The 24,735-nt window shown below is 48.7% G+C and overlaps 1 protein-coding gene across 2 annotated transcripts in view; it reads left to right on the top strand.

Moving 5' to 3' along the window:
• Window positions 1–24,735, top strand: part of ERCC6L2 (ERCC excision repair 6 like 2) — a 160,955-nt gene that overhangs the window by 115,458 nt on the left and 20,762 nt on the right. The window contains exon 20 of one of the 2 annotated variants that reach the window (XM_084783737.1): window positions 7,768–8,980. The exons of the other annotated variant lie outside the window; for it this stretch is intronic. Coding sequence (XP_084639863.1) covers window positions 7,768–7,803 — 36 coding nt within the window. The 3' untranslated portion in view covers window positions 7,804–8,980. Of the gene's footprint in view, window positions 1–7,767; window positions 8,981–24,735 lie in introns of those variants that run through there. 2 annotated transcript variants of the gene reach the window in all.

The raw sequence follows: 24,735 nt of genomic DNA, 5'->3' as shown, positions 1-24,735 counted from the left end.
TGCTTTACCAATTTTACAATGCTGTGAGTTGGAGGCCTTGTAGGATCTGCCGTCTTCAGGGTTGGCTAGTTCTTACAGACAGCCAACCAGTTGCCTAAGGGCGTCTTATGCAGCCTCTCCACTCTAGAGCACTGGCTTCATCACTGTGTGGTGCTCACTCATCCCCTGTGCTAGCCATCAGGTTCTGAGCAGCTAGGGACCACAGTGTAGCCTAGGGCTCTCCATATCATCAAACTACTCAGCTGGAAGCCTGCTGAGCTGTGGGATCCATTTCTTCCCATGAAATCATAGCTATGTTTAAAAAAATCTAATTTGTGTTATGTGTTGTGTGCATGCATGTGCGGTATGTGTGAGTGGTGTGTGTTCACATGTGTATATGCACACTCAAACAGGGGCCAAAGGAGGTCACCCAGTGTGCCTTGTTCTATCATTCTGTTCCCTTGAGACCGAGTCTTTCACTGAGCCTGGAACTGGGTTGATGGCTGACAAGTCACTGTGATCCTGCTGGGCCCTCTGTCTCTGCCCTCCAAGGCTCTGAAGTTACAGGCACAAGGCTACACCTGGCTTTGTACATGGGTGCTGAGAATTTGAACTCAGGTCCTCATGCTTGCCTAGGTAAGACAGCTCTTACCGCTGAGCTATTTCCCCAACCCCAATACAGTGTGCCTCCTGGCTTGCTCTGGTCCTTTTTCATATGATTCCGCATAGTGTATGTTCACATATGTGCATGCACACTCAAGCAAGGTCCCCAGAGGCCATCAGCAAGCAAAAGGACAGAGACAACGTGTCCAGATAGAGTTAAGTGGACTGCGTGTACTAGACAGAGGCAGACAGGATTGTTGTCCATGCAGCAAGGCACCCTGAGGTCTGTACCGAGGGGCCTGTCAGCTTCGAGATGAAGCAAAATGTTTTATTGGTTGTTGATGCTCAGCCAGGATAAATGCTGTCTCTTTCCCAATAAGCAAAAGAGGGCTTGAATCTAGAAGGAAATAATCTCCCAGCATCAACATCAGCCTGCCCCAATCAAGAGGCTTTCCAAGTGCTATAAAGCTGAGGAGCCCAAGCTCAAGGATCCAAGAATGGGCAGGCCTCAAGCCAGACCCCAAGGCCTGGCCCAGCTTGCTAGTGTATTCACAGTTTGTAAATAAAAAGTCACTGTGAAGCTCTCTCTGGACCCTTGTGTTTCCATGTTCTCTGGAGACCTACTGCCTACTGCCATTTCACAGGGGCACCAGACTGGCTTGATAGAGGAGCCCGCGTGTGAAGCTCATACCAGGAAAGGAAAGCTGATGACCCTGAGTCAAGCCTTGCTTTCTCACCCACCCACCCACCTTCCCTCCCTCCCTCCCTCCCTCCTCCCACCCTCCCTCCCTCCCTTCCGACCCCCTTCTTCGCTTCTCACTCCCTCTCCCCTCTCCCCCCTTTTCTCCTTTCCCCCTTTCTTCTCTCCTTCTCTAAAGGGTCTCATGTATCCCAGGCTGGCCTGAAACTCACTATGACCTTTGATATGACTTTGAACTTCTAATCCTCCTGCCTCCACTTCCTGAGTGCTGAGCTGGGATTGTAGGCCTGTGCCACCATGCCAGGTTTATGTGTGGATAAAACCAGGAATGTGTCCATATTAGTCAAGCACACTAACCAACTGCACACGACCACCTGAGCCACATCCCTAGCATGCTCCCCCCCCCCCCTTGCTGTTATAAAATTAGATCCTTCTACTATTTTGGGGAATTATCAGAATACATATAATATGAGTAGAAAAGTTGAAAAAAAAAAGTTAAAATCACAGGCTCCCAACCTATTGGTGACTGGGAACTTACACACACACACACACACACACACACACACACATACACACACACACACACACACACACACACACACACACACACACACACACACACACGCCCTGGTGGCCAGCACCCCACATAGCTCCCTCTCTTTGCCAAGGAAAGGCCAGGGCCCCCAGATCTGTAGATCACTTGGGGCCCTGAGAGCTGAGGGCATACGGGGCCTGAGGACTGAGCGGCTCTCACAGAAGCTGCTGCTTGGGCCTTGGCCCTGGGCCGTGTCTGCAGCCTCCTCTCTCCTTACAGCTTCTGTGCCAGTGACATCCCCTCTTCAGACATCTGTGAACTCTGGGAAGACCTGGCCTACCAGAGCCTGTTTATCTTTGCCTGGGATCCTAAGAGCTTATCTCCCGCCACTGATCTCCCTGGTAGGTTTGTTTGCGTATTTATACAAACCCAACCCATCTGCTTTGATAGTTGTCCTCTGGGAGTCTTTTTGTCTGTCACTAATGTCGTATGCCAGAGCTAGCCAAACACAGGACTGGCCCTTGCAGCAACTTAAAACTAGCAGGCATCTCTCCAGGGGCCTGTGGCTGGCAGAGCCAGAGGGAGCCTCTGTGTGGCCAGAACACAAGTCATCTCATCTCTCACATGCTATTGTCTTCCTCCAACTCCGCCGTTCAGTTCACAGCTTGGAAACAGTCCCGTTCCTTTATGTAGGTCAGCACTTCAGTTCTCAAGGGAATCCTATGGTGGTGCGTGTGTGTGTGTGTGTGTGTGTGTGTGTGTGTGTGTGTGTACATGTACAGTCAGGTGACTGTGTGCATGTGTGTGCGTATGTGTGTAGAAGCCAGAGATCAGTATCAAGCATCTTCCTTTAAGTTCCCTACCGTACTTTTGAGACAGCACTCTCACTGAACCTACAGTTCACTGTGGGGCCTGGGAGCTCCAGGATGTCTTAAATTAACGAATTCTTTTCGAGGTTAGATGTAGACAGACGCCGGCATATTTCAGGTAAAAAGGTCTTTTAATAGTGTTGAAGTAGATATAGATGCAAAAACCCACTTGTGTACACACTCCTTTAAGAAACTAAACTGGAAGCCATAAAATATACAGAAAGGATCTGTAGGGCTAAAAGAGAAAAAGATGGATAGGTGGAAGATAGATAGATTGATCGATTGATAGTTAGATGATAGATAGTAGATAGATAAATAGACAGATAGATGATAGATATAAAAACTAAAAAAAATCGCATAAAATTCAAAGAAAGAAGGAACGGGGTGGGGGGGGGTGGCAGAGGAAAAGCCCTGTCATGACATTATGAGACGAGGAACTTCCAAAGATGCTGTTGAGTTTGGACTCTGTTGGCCATCTACCGCATGGCATGCAGCGTGGCATACCCTTAAGAGTAGTTTGTCTCCCCAGTGACACATCCTTGGAGAAAGCTGAATTTTCCTTGGCAAGCAGGTGTCAATTGGACATAGCTTCTAGGTTAGGGATGGGGCATGTTTCTATCTACTTCTCCTTTCAGCTCTAGGACACCATCCAGTGCAGACCCATTCAGATCCTCACAAGCCCTATGCACCATGGTCCCCCATGCTCTCTGGTTCTTAGACTCTTTCTGCCTCCTCTTTCTAAGAGTTCTCTGAGCCCTGAGGGGAGGGATTTGGTAGAGGCATCCAGTTTATGACCCTAGGTATATTGCAAGGAGGGCAGGGAGATCTTAAGCATCTGTTAACTTTCTGAGTCTCTGGCTTCATTGCTGGTGAGAGGCTTCAACTGAATTTTAGGGTGGGGGCTCCTCTCACTTTTTATGTCCCCCAAATTATCCTTGTATTTATCTTACCTCAGTATCTGCAGTAGGTAGAGGCATGACCTTCTCAGGTTCCAAGAAGGTCCTAAGATTCTAGCCAGAGGCTTGTTAGTGAATAACAAGGGCATACCATTGTCTCCAATCATAAGACTCAGGACAGACCGGCCTGCTCATCACCTGGACTGCAGAATGCCCCTGAGGAAGAGCTGTGAGTTCCAGAGACTTCAGAGATAGTATAGCGAGCCTACATAAACTCTAGGTCAACACTCTAGGTCCCCTTGCCCTCTGCGTTCACACTCTCTCATTAATGGTATTCTAAAGCGCTCGGTAATAAACGCCATCTGTCTCCTACACCATACTATGGGTTGTACCTGGATTCCTTCTGTGGAGATCAGGGAGGTAAGAGGAGGTAGAGTGTGATCCCAGTGCCACCACACCAGCCTGTGTGGTTAGGGCAACTCTAGGCTGTCTCCTGGGGCACTGCCACCCACAGTCCCACTTAGCAACCTATTGCTGCTGCAGCTCCAATCCTGCATGGGGTGTGGGGGGGGGGGTGACATCCTGTAGAGTGCTCCAATCAATGCAGTGTCAGGTTGCTCTCTCCCACTTGCTGAGCGGTAGCCTCCCCATCATGAGGGGAGGACTCTATGCTGTAAGGCTTGCACTTCCTCAGAGTCACAGTGACTCGAGAGAATTTGTCTCTGTGCCTTTAGCTGATCCGCAGAGACAAAACAACAGCAGAAGCTCTAGGCGTCCATGCTGCTTCCGCCCACACCGTAGGAGTCAGGACTTGGCCCCCCCCCCTTTTTTTTTTTTTTTGCAAAAGCAGCTGCTAGGTGCTTCTCACTCTTTCTCTCCAGCCCATGGGCAGCCACCCTTCTGCTTTCTGTCTGTGAGGATTGCATGGTTCTAGGTGTCTGGTAGGACTAGAATCAGAGTGTGTTTTCTACTTTATCAGTTGGCTTGTTTCACCTACACAACACCCCCAAATTTCTTCGGTGTTGTTGCATGTGTTGAAAATGTCTTCTTTTGAACTCTGAATACTATTCCTGACTTTGTCTATTCATCATGCTGTTGACTGACACTTGGGTTGCCTCTGCCTTGGGTATAGTTTTTTTTTTAAATTGCTGCTGTGAATGTGGGTTTGAAGATTCTGAAACAGGTGCTTAGAGGCTGCATCATAGCATGCTGTGTCAGAAACATAGATGGACACATTTGTGTTTCTCCCAAATGCCATGCTGTATTGAGTAACAGTGAGTTCGCAAGCTGTATTGGTCTTGCTGGTGGCAATTTGCCAGACAGTTCCAAGCAAGTCCCCCTGAGGGCCTGCCAGAAAAGCAAGTTCTTCAATTCTGATCTTCATCACTGATGTTGACTCTGAGCCGCACATTACACAGCGCATGTTATATCTCTAGATGAACCGCTAGGTTGCAGAAGGCCACAGGGGGCTAAGGAGGCCACAGCAGAGCTCAAGCAGTTAAGAGCAGCTGTGGGAAGGCAGATGTGGAAGGCTAGTTGAAATGCGGGCTCATTGCAGTGGTAATAGATGAATGAACCAGGTGCTGGTTGCAGAGTCAAGCCAGACGAGAAGGTCAGAGTTCAGCTGAGTCTTGTCCTGAAAACTCTGCTAAAAACTCCAATTATAGTACTTCTTTGCTGTGTGCCAGTTACCTCTGAAATGAAGCATTCCTGGAGGAGAGCTGGTTAAGAGTCAGAAAGGAAGCAACCAGTGTGTCAGGATGGCCCTGAACAGCAACCCTTGCCCAAGCTTCCATAAGCAGCAAGGAGTGCCGGAGAGACCTTCTGACCACTCTCTCTGCCTGTACAGCCACGCTGAGAGCTCCAAAAGCTCACCTCAGCTTTCATAAACTGTCACTCAGGCTGAGGTGGGCTTTTCGGCGATGCAGCCACTTTTAGTCACTAATGCTCCTCTGAGTAGCCCTAATTAAGTAGCAGTACCCTGGAGGGCTGGATCAGGGTACTTCAGAAGGTGGGGTGCGCCTTGAATCCGAATCCAGTATATGGTCCTGTCCTCCTATGCTGCGTACACAGTTCCAAGAGTTAAGGGGTGGGAATGGAATGTTCTACTCACTGCTGCCCCCATGACCTTAAATTCTGCTTGCCCAGAAGTCTGGGTCTCAGAGGTGGGAGCACCTCTACCTGGAGACAGCAAACATTCGCTTGAATTGGAGGCTCAGACTGAGACTACCAGGGGGATGTTGGGTTGCTTCTCCATGGGCTGAGGTAAGGAAGGTGTGTCTTAGGGCATCCCTTGGTGCTACTGTGTCCTGTGAGTAAAGTCAATGGGAAACCACAAGAACCCAACCCAGAGAAGGTAACAAAGAGCACAGACCTCCCAGGAATGAAGGTGTGGGTCACTCCTCCAGGGAAAGAGCCGAGACCTGCTGAGGTGCTTGCGGAAGGTGGAGGACAGACAGAATGCATAGCAGAGGAAGGTGGTTATCAGTACTAAGGCCAAGTTGCAGAAATGAGGATTACAATTGACGTGACTGCTTCTGTCATATTTCGTTAAGAGTGTTTGTGCCTATATGAACAAATCTATTCAGCACAATGTTTCTTCTTCGCTCTTCACCATATAATGTAACACTGATTGAAACAATGTCAGCAGTTAGTATCACATTTAAGTTATGAGGCACCAAGCTGGGCATGGTGGTGCCTTTAATCCCAGCACTGGGAAGGCAGAGGCAGGCAGATCGCTGTGAGTTCAAGGCCAGCCTGGTCTACAAAGTGAGTCCAGGACAGCCAAGGCTACACAGAGAAACCCTGTGTAAAAAAAAAAAAAAAAGAAAAAAAAAAGAAAGAAAAGAAAAGAAAAACAACGATGAGGCACTGAAAGACCTCCTTAAGAGGCATTGCCACCTATCCAAAAATATATAATGCATTTTCAGTTGTAGATTTATATCATATTAGACAAAATTATGACCTGGTTATTATTGTCATTTGAAAATTAAGAATGACATAAGGAGATAGGATTGTGAGTCAAGTTGACAGGGGAGGACTCATGATAACTACTGTTAGTTGTCAAATTACATCTGGATTCAACTAAAATCTAAGCTGTTAGCACTCCTGTGAGGGATTTCCTTAATCAGATTATTTTGAAGCAGGAAGACCCAGCCTAAATCCGAGCAAGCTTTCTGGTGGCTGCCCATCTGAACGGATGTGGGAGAGGGAGTCTTCGGCTTTTGCCTGCTTGCTCTCACTCTCGCTGGCAAGCCCTCTGTCACGCCGCTGAAGCATTTCTTTGCTCGTATTGGAACCTACTTTTTTGGGATTTCAAGGTAGACTAAAGACCAGAAGCTCTCCAGGAATCCTCTAGGCCTCCCATACAAGACGGTGAGTGCCGAGACATCCAGGCTCATAGACTGGACAACTGCTGGGTTCTCAGCCTCCCCGAGTGTGAGACAGCCATCGTGAGACTACCCATGCTGCGAGTGGCAAGGCAGTCTAAAACATCATAAATATCCATCCCATCACTTCTGTTCCTTTAGAGAAAGAACCTCACAGATGCAAACACCCTTGCCAGCTTCTACTATTCTTGTTACAACCTGTGCTGTGCTGAATGAAGCACGGAGACCTTTCAGTAGCATTTGCTCTCTCTCTTCTGAGGCAGGGTCCTGACATCTTCCTGTCCTGCTTCCCCAACCCCGCACTATTTCTTTATTTCTCAGGTACCTCCTGGCTCTGACTTCAGCCAGACAAACTATTGTTATCACACTCCCCCTTCTGTATATTGCTCAGTTTCCCAGGCATGCCATTTCTGCTGAAGGCTCAACCACTGTGTGTCTTCTGGAGTCACTACTCTCTGGGCCTGGCTGTTCAGATAAACTTAGTTGTCCTTTAGATGAGTCTAGCCCAGGAGGCTATGCTGTTTCTGGATGGACTCAGTTCTCATAGGGGCCTGAAATCCAACTCCAGACATCCCTGAAGCAGGATGGGACAGAGTTCAGGACCTTTGTCAAGCCTGCTGGAGCACTGGAACTCACCCTGAAGCCATTGGATCATCTCTACTTCAGAAAACTCACTAAGGGGTTCCATTGGGTCACATGATTTTGAAAGGACAATAGCGCCTCTCTGGTCACCCTTGTCCTTTTCCATCTCTTATATATATATATATATATATTTTTTTTTTTTTTTTTTGGCAAGGTTGTAGCCACATCTCCTGAGAAATTGCCTAAGTGACAGCATTTGCAGAGAGACGTGGACACTGTGACACCAAGCCAGAAGCAAGCACCTCTGCAAAGCACGTGAGATAGGAGTTCGTCCAGCCCTCGGCCCTCAGCTTCGGCCCTCTGCCCCTCAGTTGTTTAATGTTGAGACAAGCCAACTTGAAGCTGGATAATAAATGAATTCCAGCTTGAGTCTTGGCAGGATTTGTTTTGCTTGAGGGAAATTGTTTATGCTAACGGGTCCCCCCTCTGCATAGCTCGATTTATACTAAACAGAGTCTTGTCCATCATCTGGGTACTGCTGTAAACAAGATAATCTTTGTCTACCAGGAATGAGCCTGATGCCAATAACTTTAAATAAACACAAGCACCAGTTTTGTATTTACATTGTCTGAGGTAACCGCTGGCAAGAGCTGTTAATGGCGCCATCAGCCTTTCCCAGCTAAGGTAGTGTCAGCTTTCCGGCTGACCTTGTTCATAGAGGACTAACTCTGGGGGGTTTGGGGGGAGACCTCACACTTACCATATGGGTGCTACACCCAGGGCCACATTCTTTTGTGTGGTTTCGGCATTTTAAAATTCCACTTAAATACCATGACCTCTTTTTGTGCTGGGTGAAATGGGCCAAGGGTTGTTGGGATACTTATTAGACACAGGAAATCAAATCTTGAACTTGAACTATGAATGCCTTTAAGGGTCAGGCTCTAGGTAAAAGTGGGCTCCAAGGATTATATTATTAATGAGGCAGTGACTCAGCTCTGTGGAAAGAATCAGTATACTGCCTTACATTCCAGTTGGGGAACAAATGAAAATTTGTAGAGGTGTGGGTATCTTTGCAACTGTGTAACAACAGAGGAGCTACAAGACAGTAAGCTACTCTTCACACAGTGCTAACTGACCTCTGAGGAAGAATGAAGAGAAAAGCCTTATTTCTTTCTTTCCTGACCTGTTTTCCTTGCAAAGAAAGTAAGAAGTAGCTAGGCTCCCAGAGAAAGTTCATGCCCACACCTCTACTCCAAAGGGAATGTTGGTATGACAGCATGTGGCCAGGTAACCAGGCTAGCTTTGAGAGCCTGCCTTTGTCTCCTGAGTGATGAGATTGCATCACCTTACCTGGTTTGAAATGTCTTCTGTAGTAGTAAATGTCTGTTAACAATCCAAGCTTCTAATGAATGATGCTCAGAAACTGATGTCTTTTTGTTTGTTTGCTTGTTTCCTTGATTTTGAAGTTTTGGCACAGGCTCTCAAATAGCCCAGGCTGGCCTCAAACTCTGCGTAGCCAAGGATGACCTTGAACTCCTTGATCCTACCACTCTACTTTCCCCAGTGCTGGGATTACAGGTGAACCCTTTAACTCCTAGCTTAAAAAGACCCAAACAGGCTGCTGGCAGAATGTTACCCAGGTGAGGGTGGTGGAGGAGGGTACAGTGGGAGAGGGTGGCTGAGAATTCCAGGAGGAAAATAGTTCTGGTCCCTGTTTGAAACTGGTAGCGCGATGAACTTTTTTCAAGTCTGAAAGGTGTACAAAAAGTTGTTTCTCAGCCAAACAGACAAAGCCCAAAGCAAACAAACAAAAAGCCCAACCTAAGCCATAACTACATAGTTTAGGATAGTTTGAGTTACTTTTGTGTAAAATAATCAAGCCTTTAAATGCATTATTGGACCGGGCATGGACTGTATGCTGCATCCACCTGATGAATGCACACACTCTAGGAGCAGGATGTGTGGCAACAGGCTTGTACGTCTCTAAGTGGCTTCAGGCAAGAATTTAATCCACAAGTGACCCCGTTTTCTATTCTGTAGCAGGAATAATTCTTGAACATTTGTGATTCACTTAAGAATGGGATGCCTTCCGAAAGTCACACCACTGGGTAGTTTTTATTAACAAGTAAACTTTCTAGAGTGTACATACACGAAACTAAATGGTGCAATAAAATCACTAAACTTGGCTTCTTGACACACACACACCAACGGGGGTGGAGGGGGTGGCGAAGTTTGTGGTGGCTCACACCTATAATTCAATGCTCAAGAACCGGATGCCTGCAGGAAGTCTCAAATTCAGGGTCAATCTGGACTACGTGAAAGACCCTGTCATAAAACTGAGAGGAAGAGGAGGGAATGTATCTTGATGATAGAGCACTTGCCCAGAGTGTGCATAGGTAAGTAGGAAAAGCACACTCTAAATAATGCCAAATAGACAACAGTAAATGCATAAGTAGTCACTCAGCACCATTATCAAGTGTGTGCCATGCAGGACCACAAGCGTGAGAATAATATATTGCACATGACCTTATTAAAACTGAGGAGATGACGTAGTTGGTGAGGAAGAATAAAAATCCCTGGCACTCCTGTAAGAATCCAGTCAGCGTGGTGCATGCTGGTAATTCCAGCAGTGGGGAGGCAAAGACAGGAGGATCCCTGGGGGCCTCACTAGCAAGTTAGCCTGGCTGAGGCACAGAAATGCCAGGTTCAGTGAGACCTCTTCTCAAAAAAGGTGGAGAGTGACTGAGGAAGACACCTGACATTGACCTACAGCTTCCTGCATGTATCCCGCCCCCCCAACCCCGCCTCCGACAGTCTGCCCCTGACAAGATGTTTTTGTGTGGCACATGTCTAAGGGTTACCTTGTTAGTCTGCTGAGGATTCCGTTGACTTGCATGTGGCAGCATGCAATACATACTGTACTTCTTTAATGGCTCTGTCTTGCTTAGCACAATGTATGATGATAGATGTTCAAAATACAGCATCATCTGATAGAGAGGCTATGACCAGGCAGACTAAGCTGCAGAAAGAGAACCTCCTGGCTTCAGGAAGATGGGCTTAAACAAATACCTTCTAGACCTGATGAGCAGGCAGAGAAAACCAGTCCTAGGTGGAGCTTTCACACATGATCTCCAAAGCTGCCATGTCAAACAAGCCACCAAAGGAGCTGCCGCTGGTACCAGAGGGACAAGTACATGTGCTGCAGATTCCAGAAACCACAAGTCCACACTGCTTGCCGGGGGGCATCACAGACTTTCAGAGACCTTCACACAGTCCTGCAAGATCCAACCTCCTATCTGAGTTACTGATGAAGATACCATCCGTCAAAGGCACAAGGCTGTGATAGGCCTAGCTCTAAGCTCATCTGGTACCCTGACGTGTCTGCAGCAGGAGCAGCTGGGGTTGAGATGGAGTGGTACCTACTGAGTAGGGAAGCAAGAAGGCAAACTCCTATTTTGCAAGGGAAAGAGGAATCATAAGGATAGAGGCAAAGGGATCCAGAACAGGTGTCGGGTTAGGGGATAGGCTGTTTACTGTGGGAGGTGACTCCATCATTAGAGGTTGCAGGAGTGGAAGGAGAGCTTCCTGATAAGCAGTGGTCACACAGCAGGGACCTCTGAGCTGGCCTTTGCTCATCCTGGGTTTCATGCTGAGCGGCGTTGAAGTTCTGGTCTCAGCAGCACGGCCATAATAAGCAAAAAAGTGGCTCCCAGAGAACCCAAAGGAGCTCAGGATAGAGAGCACAGACTCTCAGCGCTGCCTGGCTTGACATCCAGATTGTTTTATGTTGAGACATCTTGGGATCATGTGGGCATTGGTCGTCTGAGTTCCGAACTTCCTGTTTGCTCTCAGTAAAATTATCTCCTCATTTCAAGCCATATGAATGGAAAAAGCAAGCGCACAGTATGTCTTCTCCCTAGGTAGATCTCCTAGCAGTAGCATGAGTTAAGGCAATTAGAAGCCTTAGAAAGTGACCTCAGGGGCTGGAGAGATGGCTCAGTGGTTAAGAGCGCCGCTGCTCTTCCAAAGGTCCTGAGTTCAATTCCCAGCAACCCCATGGTGGTTCACAACCATCTGTAATGTGATTTGATGCCCTCTTCTGGCCTACAGGTGTACATGCAGGCAAAACATTGTATACATAATAAATAAATAAATCTTAAAAAGAAAGAAAGAAAACGAAAGTAACTTCAACCCCGGCTCCACAGGAAGGGATGGGTGATGCGCGTCCTGTTGCTGTGACAACCACTTGCTGAGAAAAGTCTAAGTGCTCAGTTAGATGAGCTTATTAGGGACATTTCATCCATCCTCCCTGGGCCCTGAGGCTTTGCAGCAGCGCAGTGCATCATAGCGCGAGCATATGATGGAGGAGTTCTGCTTACTTACTACCTGGCAGTGGTGGTGGTGTTTAAGTGCCAAACCTCTTTTTCATCACTGGAAGTCCATTGTGCTATATCCATTTTGCTAACCAGCCCGAAGGCGGCAGTGCACACCTCTACTCTCAGGAGGCAGAGGCAGGCAGATCTTTGTGAGTTCGAGGACACCAAAGGCTACACAGAGAAAGCCTGTCTGGAAAGGCAAAGTTCCAAACCACAACACTAAATATTGTTGCTGATAACCTGCCTGGGTTTCAGATTTTCAGAGTGTTGTCATTTGGCTCTTGCATGCCCCTTCCCCCACCACAGGGTCACCAGGCGGCACAGCACTGGGCAATGAGACCTGGGGAAGGTTTTTAGGTCCCCGAGGGAATGCCTATTGAAGGCAGCGATGGGTCCGCCCCTTCTCCTTCCTCTCTTTTGCTTTCTGGGCCATGACATGAGCGGAATCTGTCAGACACTGCCCACCGAGATGCGCGCTCGCCCCCCACAGGCCCGAAGAACCGAGCAAAGCGCATCGTTGTCCAGAGCCTTCAAAACTGAGACTCAAAGGAAAACTTTGCCATTTATAAGCCAATCGTCCTGAGTATGAGCTACAGTGGCGAAAAGCTGATTATTCGCACAACAAAAATGCGCGAGTCGACTTCTTCTTTAATCAGAAGCTGCCCTGCCGCAGCTCAGAGGCGGGCGAGGGCTGCTCTGCCGTGGCTGTGCTCCAGGCGCTGCTGCCCAGAGCTGGCTTCTCATGCCAAGCCCTGCTTCGTTCCATCTCAGCAGCAGCTCCATAAATACTTCTTGAATTTAACTGCTTCATTCTTCCTGCACACACTGGATCTCACACTGAAATAAAAGACGCTCAGCATCTTTCCAAGTTCCCACAGGGCTCCAGTTGGATCCAGCTCACTCCTGTTTGAAGTCTGCGGTCAAGGATGGGTACTAGTGAGGAGAAAGTAAATAGTCTCACAGGCCTTTCCTAAAAGAAGTTCACACCTAATCACCTCTGCCCACGGCCCCAGCCTCCTGTGCCCAGCAATTCCTTAGTTGATAAAGGCAAATACTACACCTAGCCAGGCCAGGGAAAACTCCTCCAACTGTGCCTGGGAGATAATTAATGTCCCAGGGCAGTACGGGAGGGGCTGCTGGTAGATGGGGCCCAAGCCAACCCTATTCTAGTCCAGAGTGTATTTTTTTTTTCCTGTCACCCCACATAAAGGTGATTTCAATAATTCTGTTTGGCTCCCGTGTCTCATAAAAGCTGTTTTGGGGGTGGCCCCAGCTTTCTGTGTGTGTGCTCTCTTTAGTTATAGGGGCACACACATTGGTAATCCATTTTTTATTCATCTCCTGGTTACCAAAGGGCCCCCTAAGCCCTGGAAACCCCCCTCTGACTTCTATTATGGATTTTTCTGGTTGCCAGTCATGGCCAGTTTGTCAGAGTGAGGGCAGAGAGGGAGGGGGTGGAGAGAAGGAGGAAGGGGGAGAGATGGGGAAGAGTGAAGGAGAGAGAGAGAGAGAGAGAGAGAGAGAGAGAGAGAGAGAGAGAGAGAGGGAGAACAGGGAGGAGGAAGCAGAGCTGCTTTGTGTGTGGTCCCAGGCTGGTCCTCCCTTCATGAAATCCTGGGCTTCATTCCTGGCTCTGGTAAACTTGAGCGTCACTGAATGAGTCCCTTATCCATTTTCTAAACACTGAAGAGGTTTGAAAGGGCTCTGTGAGCAGACTGTTACTATCGGCAAAAGAAAACAAGCCAACGTATTTAGCTAAGCATTTTTTAATATTTAAACATCATAACCTTCAGCTATGCAGGAACAGTGGCAGGCAGCCAGGAAGCTGGCCGAGGGGACTGGAGCTGCAAGTGTTCCTTCAGGTGGGTCTGCTGTCCCTTCGAGGGGCCAGCCGGGACCTCCAGGATTTCTGTTCCAGACCTATGTGCCTCCCGGCGGGCGGTGGCAGCTTGCACGGGGAGTCACTCAGACTTTACATGATGCGATTTGGCTTGAGCCTAACTCAGTGCTTCCCTCTTCTAAACTTACAAGTCTAAGCGGACCCCAATGAAAAAAAGGAAACTGGGGTGGCAGTGCAGGAACATGAGCGAGGCTGTGGACTCGATGATCCCTGTGGATGCCTGCCTGCGGCCTGTGCTTCCCTCTCCCGGACTGAGGCCATAAAAACCTGCCTGGCCAGGGGCTGTGACAGACCACAGCTCCTCCACGGCGCTGGGGACCCCTCCCAGCCGGGACAGGATGGCACCAGGCACCCGCCCACCAGACTCCATCCCACCAGCTGGAAGCGGCTTTCTGGTTTATGGAGCAAGACGGACCTGTAAAGTCAGTAATTCTCAGCGGCCAGAAGAAAGTCAGCGCCCCGCCCCCCATTGGAGTCTAAGGAAGCTTCTGGAACCCCGCGGGCCACTGAGCCTGCTGGAGCTTAGCCAGGCCTCCCAGGCCAGACACCCCACCCCCCACCCCCGGTGCCACCCGAGGGGCTGAATGGGTTCCCTGTCTGCCAGAGCAAACAAGACCCCTGGGCGGGGCGCTGGGGCACAGCCTGGCGCAGAGCAGGCCGGAGGCTACACAGGCCACAGGGGAGGACAGGGGACGTTTTTTTCTCTCTGGACATTCCACTGGGGAAGGCCTGCCAAGGGCTTTGCCAAGGAGCTCAGTCGGCCCCACCATTACGGATACACCAGTAAATGGCTCCATTCACAGAGGACAAGGCCCAAAGGGCCCTTCTAGTGCGATGCCTGCCCATTCCCCAGCCAGAGTGAGCCACCTCTTGCCAACCCCAGGCCGCCACCCAAAGTTCCTCCTCTGGCTCAAGCTCACCCAGCTGCTCTGGGTTCTGAGATACGTTTCCTGGCACAAAGTTCCGGTTTCCTGTTTGTACAGGGTATAAGTGTGGACCTGACCTAAAGGGGTGCTCTGGGGATTAGTGATGGACCAAGTCAGTCCCTGGTCCGTGGACTGCTTGCATATGGCTGTCACTGTTCTGACGTAAACTTGGAAGCAGTTTGCAGGGTCTCTAGTTTTGCGGACAGCCCTAGGGCTGGCTGGGAGCAGGAGGAGGGGGGAGCTCTCACCGGGGCGATGCTGGTGTGTGTGGGGAAGGAGCAAAAGAAGGCATTTGACAATTTCCTATCGTTCAGCGCCCTCAACTTGCCCTGGAATTGAAATCGCTTCCTGCTTCCTGTGTCCCCGGGGAATCCGGGAATCGATTGCCTACTGAGCCTAGAGATGTTCTGTATGACCCACCCCTTTGAGGAGACCAAATCTGCGGCAGGGTAGGGGATGTTCAAGCTCCGCATGTAAAATAGTGCAGTGCTCACACGTGACAACCTCCTGTTTGCTTATCATCTCTAGACTAACTGTAATCCAAATACAATGTATGTGCTGGGTACATTACCTGCTGTGCGGAATAGATGGAAAGCAAGTCACCGCCCCCCCACCCCCACCCCCATTGCTCTCAGGCCCCACCCACCGGCAGCTCTAAGGTCTCATTCTTTATAGCACCTTTAGCTGTGACCCTTAGCTGAAGTGTGCAGAAGCACATCTGGGCTCAGCGCAACTCCAGCGCTCACCAACTTGCAGGACATAGGAAGACCCTCTTGTCAGTTGGTGTGTCCTGAGATTGGGTCTCATGACTGCATGGCTGTATGTAGACACTGTGGGCCTCCCAGGGAAGCTATGAGACGGTGGACTTCTCCAGTATGTGACCTTAGAACCCTTTAGATAACTTGTTTCCTTTTTGAACAAGGTGAGTGCTCAGAAAAAAAAAATTTTTTTTAAACCTCATTTTATTTATTTATTCTGAAGGTAAGGAAAAGTTAGAAAAGTGCAGATGAGGAGAAGGCAAAAGAGACTTGAAGGAGCAGTTTCCAGCTCAGATTTAATGTGAGAAGTGACTGCAGGGAGTGCCCAGGTCAGGTTTGCTCTGACAGTGGAGGAATAGGCCACTGTGGTGTGGAGAACAGACTAGGGCTGTGTGGAGTACCAGCTGCCACAGCAAAGCCCTGTCCTTTGCAGAGGCAGGGTCTGGAGCCCCCATCTTCAGGCCCCAGAAGCCCATTATTCCCACTTTCTTTTGGGGGGCGGATACCTTTGTCATCCTCACTTGAAGATAACATCGTTTGTCTTTGTCTTTTGGACCCTGTTGCCTCAAAGGCTTCAAAGCTAGCTGGACCATTTGTCAGGAGCCACGGACTCAGCCACTGGCTGATGGACTAACACACAGAGACAATTTCTCCTTCCAACCAGTGGTGGGCCCCAAATTCCAGTTTAGAGAATCTCCTAGAGTCGGGTGTGGTGGCACACACCTGTAAACCCAGCACTCAGGAGGCAGAGGCAGGTGGATCATTGTGAGTTTGAGGCCAGCCTGGTCTACAAAGTGAGTCTAGGACAGCCAGGGGTAACACAGAGAAACCCTGTCTCAAAACACACACACACACACACACACACACACAGAGAGAGAGAGAGAGAGAGAGAGAGAGAGAGAGAGAGAGAGACAGACAGACAGAGAGAGACAGAGACAGAGAGAATCCACCAACCAAATTTGTCTCAGCAAAGAACTACAAACCACAAAAAGTCCATGCATTGTATGACTTTTCCTGAGGAGACTATATCTATTCACCTCAAATGGAGAGAGCAATAACAGCCCAAAGAAATGACTCCGCCCATACTCAGCCTGATGAATCAATGGCTTTAAATAGGTTGCTGTGGACACATGACTGAAAGGTTACTCATAGGAGTATGGACAACTTATCGGCAGCTACACCCCCATGGGTCTTCTTTCCCTCATACAGCTGTGAACTGCTTTTATATCCGTGAGGGATGGTTGTGGACCTTGTGAGCTATTCCCTTCCACAAGAGAACGGTGACCAGCTCAATCTTGTCTGAGTGCCTCATGCAAGTAATCAAAACTGTTCAGATTTCAAGATGGTAAGAGCCATGCCATGCTTGGTGGACAGTGCCACAACACTCTACCCCTTCTCCAACTTTTGTATTGTTTCCCCCTCCTTTTTCTATGATGTTTCCTGACCATTAGAATGAAGGGATGATATGGATGTCTTGTTATTTTCCTTTATTTGTTAGAATGGAGGAATGATATGGGTGTATTGTTATTTTCCTTCATTTGAAGCCTTGGAACACCACGCCTCAGCAACAGTCAGTTGTTTTCAACAGAGTAACTAGTTATGAGGCTCTCTGCAGTAGAGAGAGGAGCTTCCCTGGCCATCACCAAGTGTTTAGAAGGCATTTTGACAAGCACGCTGTAGCTTCTTCACTAGGGCCTATGATTTCTCCAGCCATGGGTTTTCCTCTTGTTTGGAGTACAAAGATGGATTCCTTCCTGTGGAGTGATCCTTAAATGCAGTGGGAAAAGTTGGTTGCACCCCGTATCAGTTGTGCCATTGTTGTACCAGTAGACGTGTATTGTCTAGCATGAGGAGAGTGTTAACGTTCAGAGTCCATCGATGAGCAGGACCATTAGCAGCAAGCCTCTGCCAGCAGTCTACACATCCCCTTCCCACACAGTGAACCCGTGATCCTCCTGCTTCTGCTTCCTTCAGCAAATCCTACCGGTGTGCACCACCACGACCACCCAACACTATGAAACCTAGCCAGAAGGAAGGGACTTTTCCACTCAGACCCAGCCCAACCTCTTCGTGCTGTGGAAACAAAGCGCATAGCTTCTCGTCAATCATCCTGACGGGCAATGGATGGCAATAACGATAGCCTGCATTGTGAACGTCTCATCCACCCTTCGGCTCCCAGCCCAGCAACCCACAGGAAGGTAACCTACTCCCGGCACTGGGATCATATTCAATAACATTAAGGCATCTATATGTGCCTTTCCTACCCATGTAGGATGCCTTCTGAACTTAAACCCTTTAATGGATAGTCTTACATGTAGAGGCACAGGATGTTGTAGGATTTTTCTCAGTCGCCTTGTTGGGGACCATCTACCCTTGATCCAACAAAAAACACCCAAGAGCTTCCCAGATGTGCCTGGCCTATGCAGCCTGAGTGGACTGATTTCCCCTCCTTGCATGTATACATCTTTCGGATGCCTTTCTGAATCTGTAAAAGAACCTCAGAGGTAGCATACCACCTACAAAGTAAGATCTTTGTATAAAGGATGGGCAGGATGTCTGAGGGTCACTGCTGTGCCATATGGTCTTGATATTCTGCAGCTAAGGATATAAACACAAGCACACGAGCATTATCAAGGTTGAATACAGCATGAAAAGATTCTACTACGAATATAGATTATTTCCTCAAAGATGCACTATTGGGTATATTAGTGTGGGCAAGAGGTAGTGTCTTACTTAGGAGTCTGTAACTACACAGTCACCCCAAATGCCCTGCTAAAGTCTTCTGTGAGTCTCCCCAGTCCCTGGTATTTTGGGGACCTCAGCCTGTATGAGGCAGCCCATTGGGGGATGATTTCCCTCACAGTGCTTCGGGACCGGCCACCCTTGTCTCGAGGACGGATTAGGAGTTTAGATGACTGGGTTTCTCTGCTTTCGTGGCTTTTTGGCTGATTTTATCTGCACCTCCCAGGCCAGGTCTTAAGAACCTCTTTCAAGTCTTGTTTAAAAGCTGTTTCCAATTCAAGCAGTTCAGTGGTAAAGTATTCTCTAATTATCGGTTTCCTGGACTATGACCGAGGTCCTGTCTGAGTGCTGAATCATGAATTCTCCCTTTCTCTGTGTTGACTTTAGTGGTATTCTTCTGTACGTGTACCCCATTATCTCCTTGCTGTCCCATGCCCTCTACATCTTTCTTGCCAAATCAGAGAGTAATGCAAAGGATGCCATCCACATGCCTTTTTTATCACTGGAAATCCTCCCCTTCCCTGGGCAGGTTCCCTTTGGACAGGCAGCGGCATGTCATACTGCGCACAGCAGAGGCCACAAGCTGCTGCTGTAGCCTGCTTCCCATCCCAGCCAATGTGCTCTACTCCCAGAGACTGCAATGTCTTCTCTAACTCTTGATAGATTGCTGATCTACACGTGGGATTCACTGTTCTTACACAGAGGACCCCATTTATCAGGGAGGAGTGTCACCTCACACCTTATAGGAGAAGACAGCCATCTGGTATTCCCCCTAGGACACTCCACTTTCACACAGTTCAGCCTTAGTCGCATGTTTTACTACCTGATAGTAGGATGTACCTCATAACTGTGACCACACCACGATAACCAGATGAGGAAGGGGGTCCATAGCCGCATCAGTCCACAGCTAGGCCACCCTCAGCTCCTCGGCCAAAGCTGCATGTCTCGCTACACATAGCAAGGACCACGCAATTGCTCTTCCTAGTCACCTTGGATTCTGTTATGTTCACGTCCAGGTGCTGAGTGTTGCGTGACTTTTCCTGGGGAGTCTATGTTTATTAACTCCATACAGAGAGGGCAAAAATATACCAAACAAGTAATTCATCCAAGTTCAGCTTGGTGAGCCAATGGGTTTAATTGGGGTAACATACAAAAACGTAAGCGAGGGGTTTTCTATGGGACTATGGGTAACTTACAGGCAGCTATGCTACAAAGACGAGTCCCTTCTCCCATCAGCAGTTGTTAGCTACTTATATATTGGGGGACAGAGGGGCATGAGGAACCTATGAGCCAGCCAGAGGGTAGTCAGTCTGAGTTAAAAATGGCAGCCGTTATGTCATGTTGAGAGGACAATGTTCCCAAATACTACAGTGTTGGCTGAGTGCTTCCTAATCCATGTTTCAATCCATTCTTCATTGTGATAGTTTTAGGAGAACAGATTTGGGAAAGATGATTGTGCCATGAAGAGATTTGAGCCTTATAGGAGGACACATTCCAGGAATTAGGAAGACAGAGGAACCAGGAAGTGCGTCCTTGCTAGACACTCAATCCTCCAGGACCTTGGTTTTATACATCCCCGCCTACAGAACTGTCAAAACTGGACTTTGGTTTTTAAGTTACACAGTCTGTGGTATTTGTTACAGAGCTTGAACTATAGCCATCAGTAGAAAAGTGACAGTGTACGTGAACTTAACATACAACACAGAGCAGGAGAATGAACTAGAGTTTTAATATGTAGTAAGTAAAATCAGAAAGGGCTCAAGCTGTGGATATAGAAAATTCTTTTTATGTAAATACAATGTACATAATCTTCACTGTTGAAGAGTGGACTTTTGTTTTTGCAAGTATACACTATTAATATTTGGGGTTGGGGAGAACCACCAGAAATTTCATTGTACATTTATTTTTAAATTTAATTTAATTGTAATGGGTGTTTTGTCCGCATGTCTGTCTGTGCACCACACACAGCCTGATGTCAGTGGACGCTGGAAGAGAGCGCTGGATCTCTTGGAACTGGAGTCACAGTTGTGACCACCGTGCAGGTGCTGAGAATCACAGCCAAGTCCTCTGGAAGAGCAGACAACAGGCCTAACTTCTGAGCCATCTTCCAGCCCCACTGAAACATTTCTTTGCACTGCTTGGGTTTGTCTTTGTTTATATCTGTGTAATGATGCTTTTGAACCACATATGCTGCTTACTTAAGGTGACAGACACCTGAAGAGGGAGCTGACCCGTAGGAAAGGAACCAGAGACCTTTGCCTGAGTTCAGCATCCTTGTGACACTACAGGCAAGTGGAGCTCAAGCTGTTTCCGATTAACATCACAGCCTTCCAGATGGATGGAATGTAAACCACATACCAATTACAGGAATCCCAAGAAGGAAACTCCCTCTTCCGTCTGTCTATCCACCCACTTGTCCGACCACCCACTCACACAACTCCAAGACAGAAATGGAGAGGGAGAATTGGGAGGGGAGTGGTAAGGGGAGAGGGGAAGACAGTGAATAAAAGCAAACTCCCATGCTCCTGGTGCTAACAACACTGAGTCTGTAGCAAATCTCTTCCTCCCTCCCTCCAACGCTCCCTCCCTCCCTCCTTTCTTTTCTCCTTCCTTCCCTTCCTTCCTTCAGTGGTGAGTCTCATTCTCTGGAGGAAGCTTTCGATTTGTGCAGACTTTTGCCCACAGTGACAAAGTCAGTGAAAATAATTTCCTTTCCTGTGCTGAAACAGAACTTGTCCACTGTGAAGCCTTCCCCAGAGATGCAGCAATAAGTGGGTAGAGCACCCCGGCAGGAGCACCTCCCACAAAGGCTGCACAGCTGGGGCAGAAGTGTGGTGTTCTACTCCCCAAACTCTTGTGTCCTTAACCCTGCCTGCCTTTTGAAAGAAGCTATAGTTAGAATCCATCGCTCACTGTGTCCAAAGTGGTCGTGGAAGTGAGGGAGGGCTTGCCTCTTCCTAGGAGGGGTTGGTCCTGTGAGCCACTGGAGAAGGAGCACACTCTTGAGGAGCCGATTGGATGCCAACAAGATGGTGTCTACTAGGAGTTTTGAAACTGGGGGTCCCTGGCATCAGAACTTGATCTCGTCTGCTTTCCTCTTGAGGGTCACTATCCTTTTGGGTGAGTGTTGGGTGTGGAACCCACAGCTCACTAACTAGGCAAGCACGCTCTCCTGAGCTAGTTGCTCAGCTGGAATGCCACCCATCCTTGATTGGAACATAAATCACCCAGGCAGCAAAGCTTTCCTTGACACTTTTGCACAGGGAGACTGCAAGTTCATCAGAGAGCTGGCTTTGGGGGGGAGGCGATGGGAAACATCCACCAGATCAAGGGAAGGTGGGAAAAGAAAATAAAAGTCAATGTGAAACTGTCAGAGCCATGAAAGGCACATGCTGGAATTTCCAGATTCTTATGTCCAGGAAGGAAGTGCTGGATGAAGGATGCACGGATAGTGGGAGAAACAGTTTACTAAGGAAGGCAAAAACACTCCCTACAATGTAGGCCAGAAACCAGAGGTTTAGAAGCCCAGTGGCTTCTTTGTGGGTCACTCTTGCTTACTCACAGGTCTCAAACTTTTCTCCTGCTCTGTCCCTTATGCATGTCTCTTGGTGGGCTGTTATCCGTCTTTTCTCTACCCTTGCTTTCTTGTTAATCTTCATACCTTTCTCTTCTTGCCTTATTCTCCTGCCATAAAACCGAAGGGCTTGCTGGGTGGGAAAGAGAAGTGACCACGCACATCAGGTACTGTGAAGAAAAAGGAGCCAGCATGGAGCCCCCGGCTGCACCGTGGCAAAAGATGGCTCTGAAGATGAGGTGCTTATCCAGAAGAAGGAATGCCTCAAGGAGACTGACAGGAAGGGTGGGAGTTTGATCAAATGCAAGGGGGAGAGGTTGGGAGCTTGTTGCAGAACAGCAAAAGGTCTCCCTCCTTCCCTCTCTCTCTCCCTCTCTCCCTCCCTCCTTCTCTCCCTCCCTCCTTCCCTCCTTTTCCCTCCCTTCTCTCTCTCTCTCTCTCTCTCTCTCTCTCTCTCTCTCTCTCTCTCTCTCTCTCTTTCTCTCTCTCTCTCTCTCTCTCCCCCTCTCTCTGGTCTTCAGAGCTGGGAAGCATTCTCTCAGCTGCCTGATGGCACAGTTCTCTGATGCTCTGCTGGCCCCTACAGGAATGCATTATAAGAAATGTGAGCGGAGCAGACAGACACCCACAGCCACGCTCTGCTCCTGGCTTCCCACAGACCAGCCCTGTCTTTCTGTGGTGCTGAATCCTTGTGTAGAAGAGCCACAGAGTGTGTGACAGGGGGAGTGTGGGGGCAGGGGGGTGGGGGGAGGGGGGGGCGAGCCAACCTGGGCCACTCTTACCAAGCAAAATGCTTTCTGCTTTGAGAGAACCGCCAACTGCAAGTAAGACTCACCACCGATCATTCAAATGAGAGAAAGGTTGGAGTCTTCAGCAGAGGAGATAGAGAAGGACCAGCCATAAGTGCTGATCTGTGAAAGGCACAGAATCTGCTGGTGCTCTGAAAGTACTGGGCAACATTTATGTGTGACAAGCTACCGCTGGCTGGGATGGCTTTCCGCATGTTCCAGTTAACTTGCCTTATGCCCACCCAGACCTGCAAAGTAGGCATGTATGGTTGTTAGCTTAGTTTCCCTCTTAGGGGTGAGGAAAGTTGGACATCAATTGACTTAGTGACTTTCTCAAGGTCATACGGAGAGCAGTACATAGCTATTGATTATTGACTAGAGATTTCTACAGCTCTTATCCGCTTAAGCAGCCCTCCACCCTTATCTCCCGAGGTCTCAGGATTGGAGTCTGGATAACCTAGCTCGGGGTCTCTGGTGGGCTACAGACCAGTGGTCAGCCAGAGCTGAAGTTCCATCTGGGACACCAGCCAGAAAGGATCTGTGGTTGTCAGCAGATGTCTGTCCCTGAAGTGACAGCCTCAGTGGCCTCTCGCCTCGTGGGTCTCTCTGTGTGACCACTCACATACAAATGCCATCTTTGTCCTCAGAGCCAGTTGAAGAGGGCACTTGCTTGGGCACTGTGCACATGGCAGCTCATGTTGATTTGTGAGAATTTGTGAGAAGTTGCTGTGTTGAGTTGTGAGAAGCAACAAAGCTCCATGTATGCTCAGGACCAGGAACGGACAGAGCATTGGGGCCAGGTTCACTGCAGCACATCTCTGGATCTGCCAGAGTAATGACTTATGTCCAACCCCAGGGAGCTTGGCTCCGAAGCCCTGCATTGGTAATTTGTCTTGCTGCTGTGACAAAATATCGACAGAGGCATCTTTTTGGTTTTGGTTTTGGTTTTGGTTTTGGTTTTGGTTTTTTCGAGACAGGGTTTCTCTGTGTAGCCTTGGCTGTCCTGGACTCACGTTGTAGACCAGGCTGGCCTCGAACTCACAGCAATCCACCTGCCTCTGCCTCCCAAGTGCTGGGATTAAAGGTGTGTGCCACCATGCCCGGCGCCTGACAGAGGCATCTTAAGGGAGGAAAGGTATGTGGCTCACAGCTCTATCATGGTGGGGTGAGCATGGTCACATTTCATGCCCAGACAGGAAAAAAGAGAGAGACAGATACAGGTGCCAGGGTACTTCCTGCTTTGTCCAGGGCCCAGGCCCGTGGAATGGTACTGCCCACGTCACAGTAGACCTCCTGCCTCAATTAATCCAGTTTACAAACTACTTCACAAGCGTGCCATTCATTTGTTTCCATGGTGATTGTAGAGCCTATCAAACCAATGCTAATGTACACCGCCACAGCCTCCACAGTTAGCCATGGTGCTCCCTGTTAGCTTTAGCTTTCCATGGCTATGAGAAAATACCTAAGGCAAACAATTCATGGAGAGGAGGTTTATTTTGTCTCAGTTTCCGGGGCTTCAGTCCACGATGACTTGGCCATACTGCTTGGCAGCTGTAGAAAGGGAGTTCATTGTGAGGAGAGAAGACTGATCATATCAGGTGGCCAGGGAGCACAAGGTGAGAGGAAAGAGCTGGGGCCCCAATATCCCCTTTAAAGGTCCTCCAGGGACCTAGCTCCCTTCCACTAGACTCCACCTCCTGGTGCCTGAGGAGAGGCAGAAACACACTGCTCTGCCTACGCTGATATAAGCATAATAGGATGTGGTGTTAGGAAGTTAGGGGTGGTGCACTGTTTTGGTTTGGTTATCAGTTCATGCCACTATTCTGGGAGGTTGTAGAACCTTCAGGAGGTGTTGTCTCACTGGAGAGAGTGGGTCACTGGGCCTCAAGTTGTATGGTTTTCTTTCTGTCTTCTGCCTGCTTCCTGACCAGCTGCCTCATGTCCCTGCAGTTGTGCCTTCCCTGCCATATTCCTTTTAGCTGTGAGCTACCATAGATAAAAGTAGTTAATACAAGTGTCCTGAGATACCATGTTAGACAGTCATAAAATTAATGTGAAGGACTCAGTTAACCTGGGTAGAGCATTATCTTATACAGCAGGCTATGGTGAGCCCCTGTG

The sequence above is a fragment of the Acomys minous genome, assembly GCF_964271855.1.
Source record: "Acomys minous genome assembly, chromosome: 5".
NCBI classification, from domain to species: domain Eukaryota; kingdom Metazoa; phylum Chordata; class Mammalia; order Rodentia; family Muridae; genus Acomys; species Acomys minous.
Note: the sequence above shows the minus strand (reverse complement) of the source record. Positions and strands in the feature narration are given on the sequence as shown.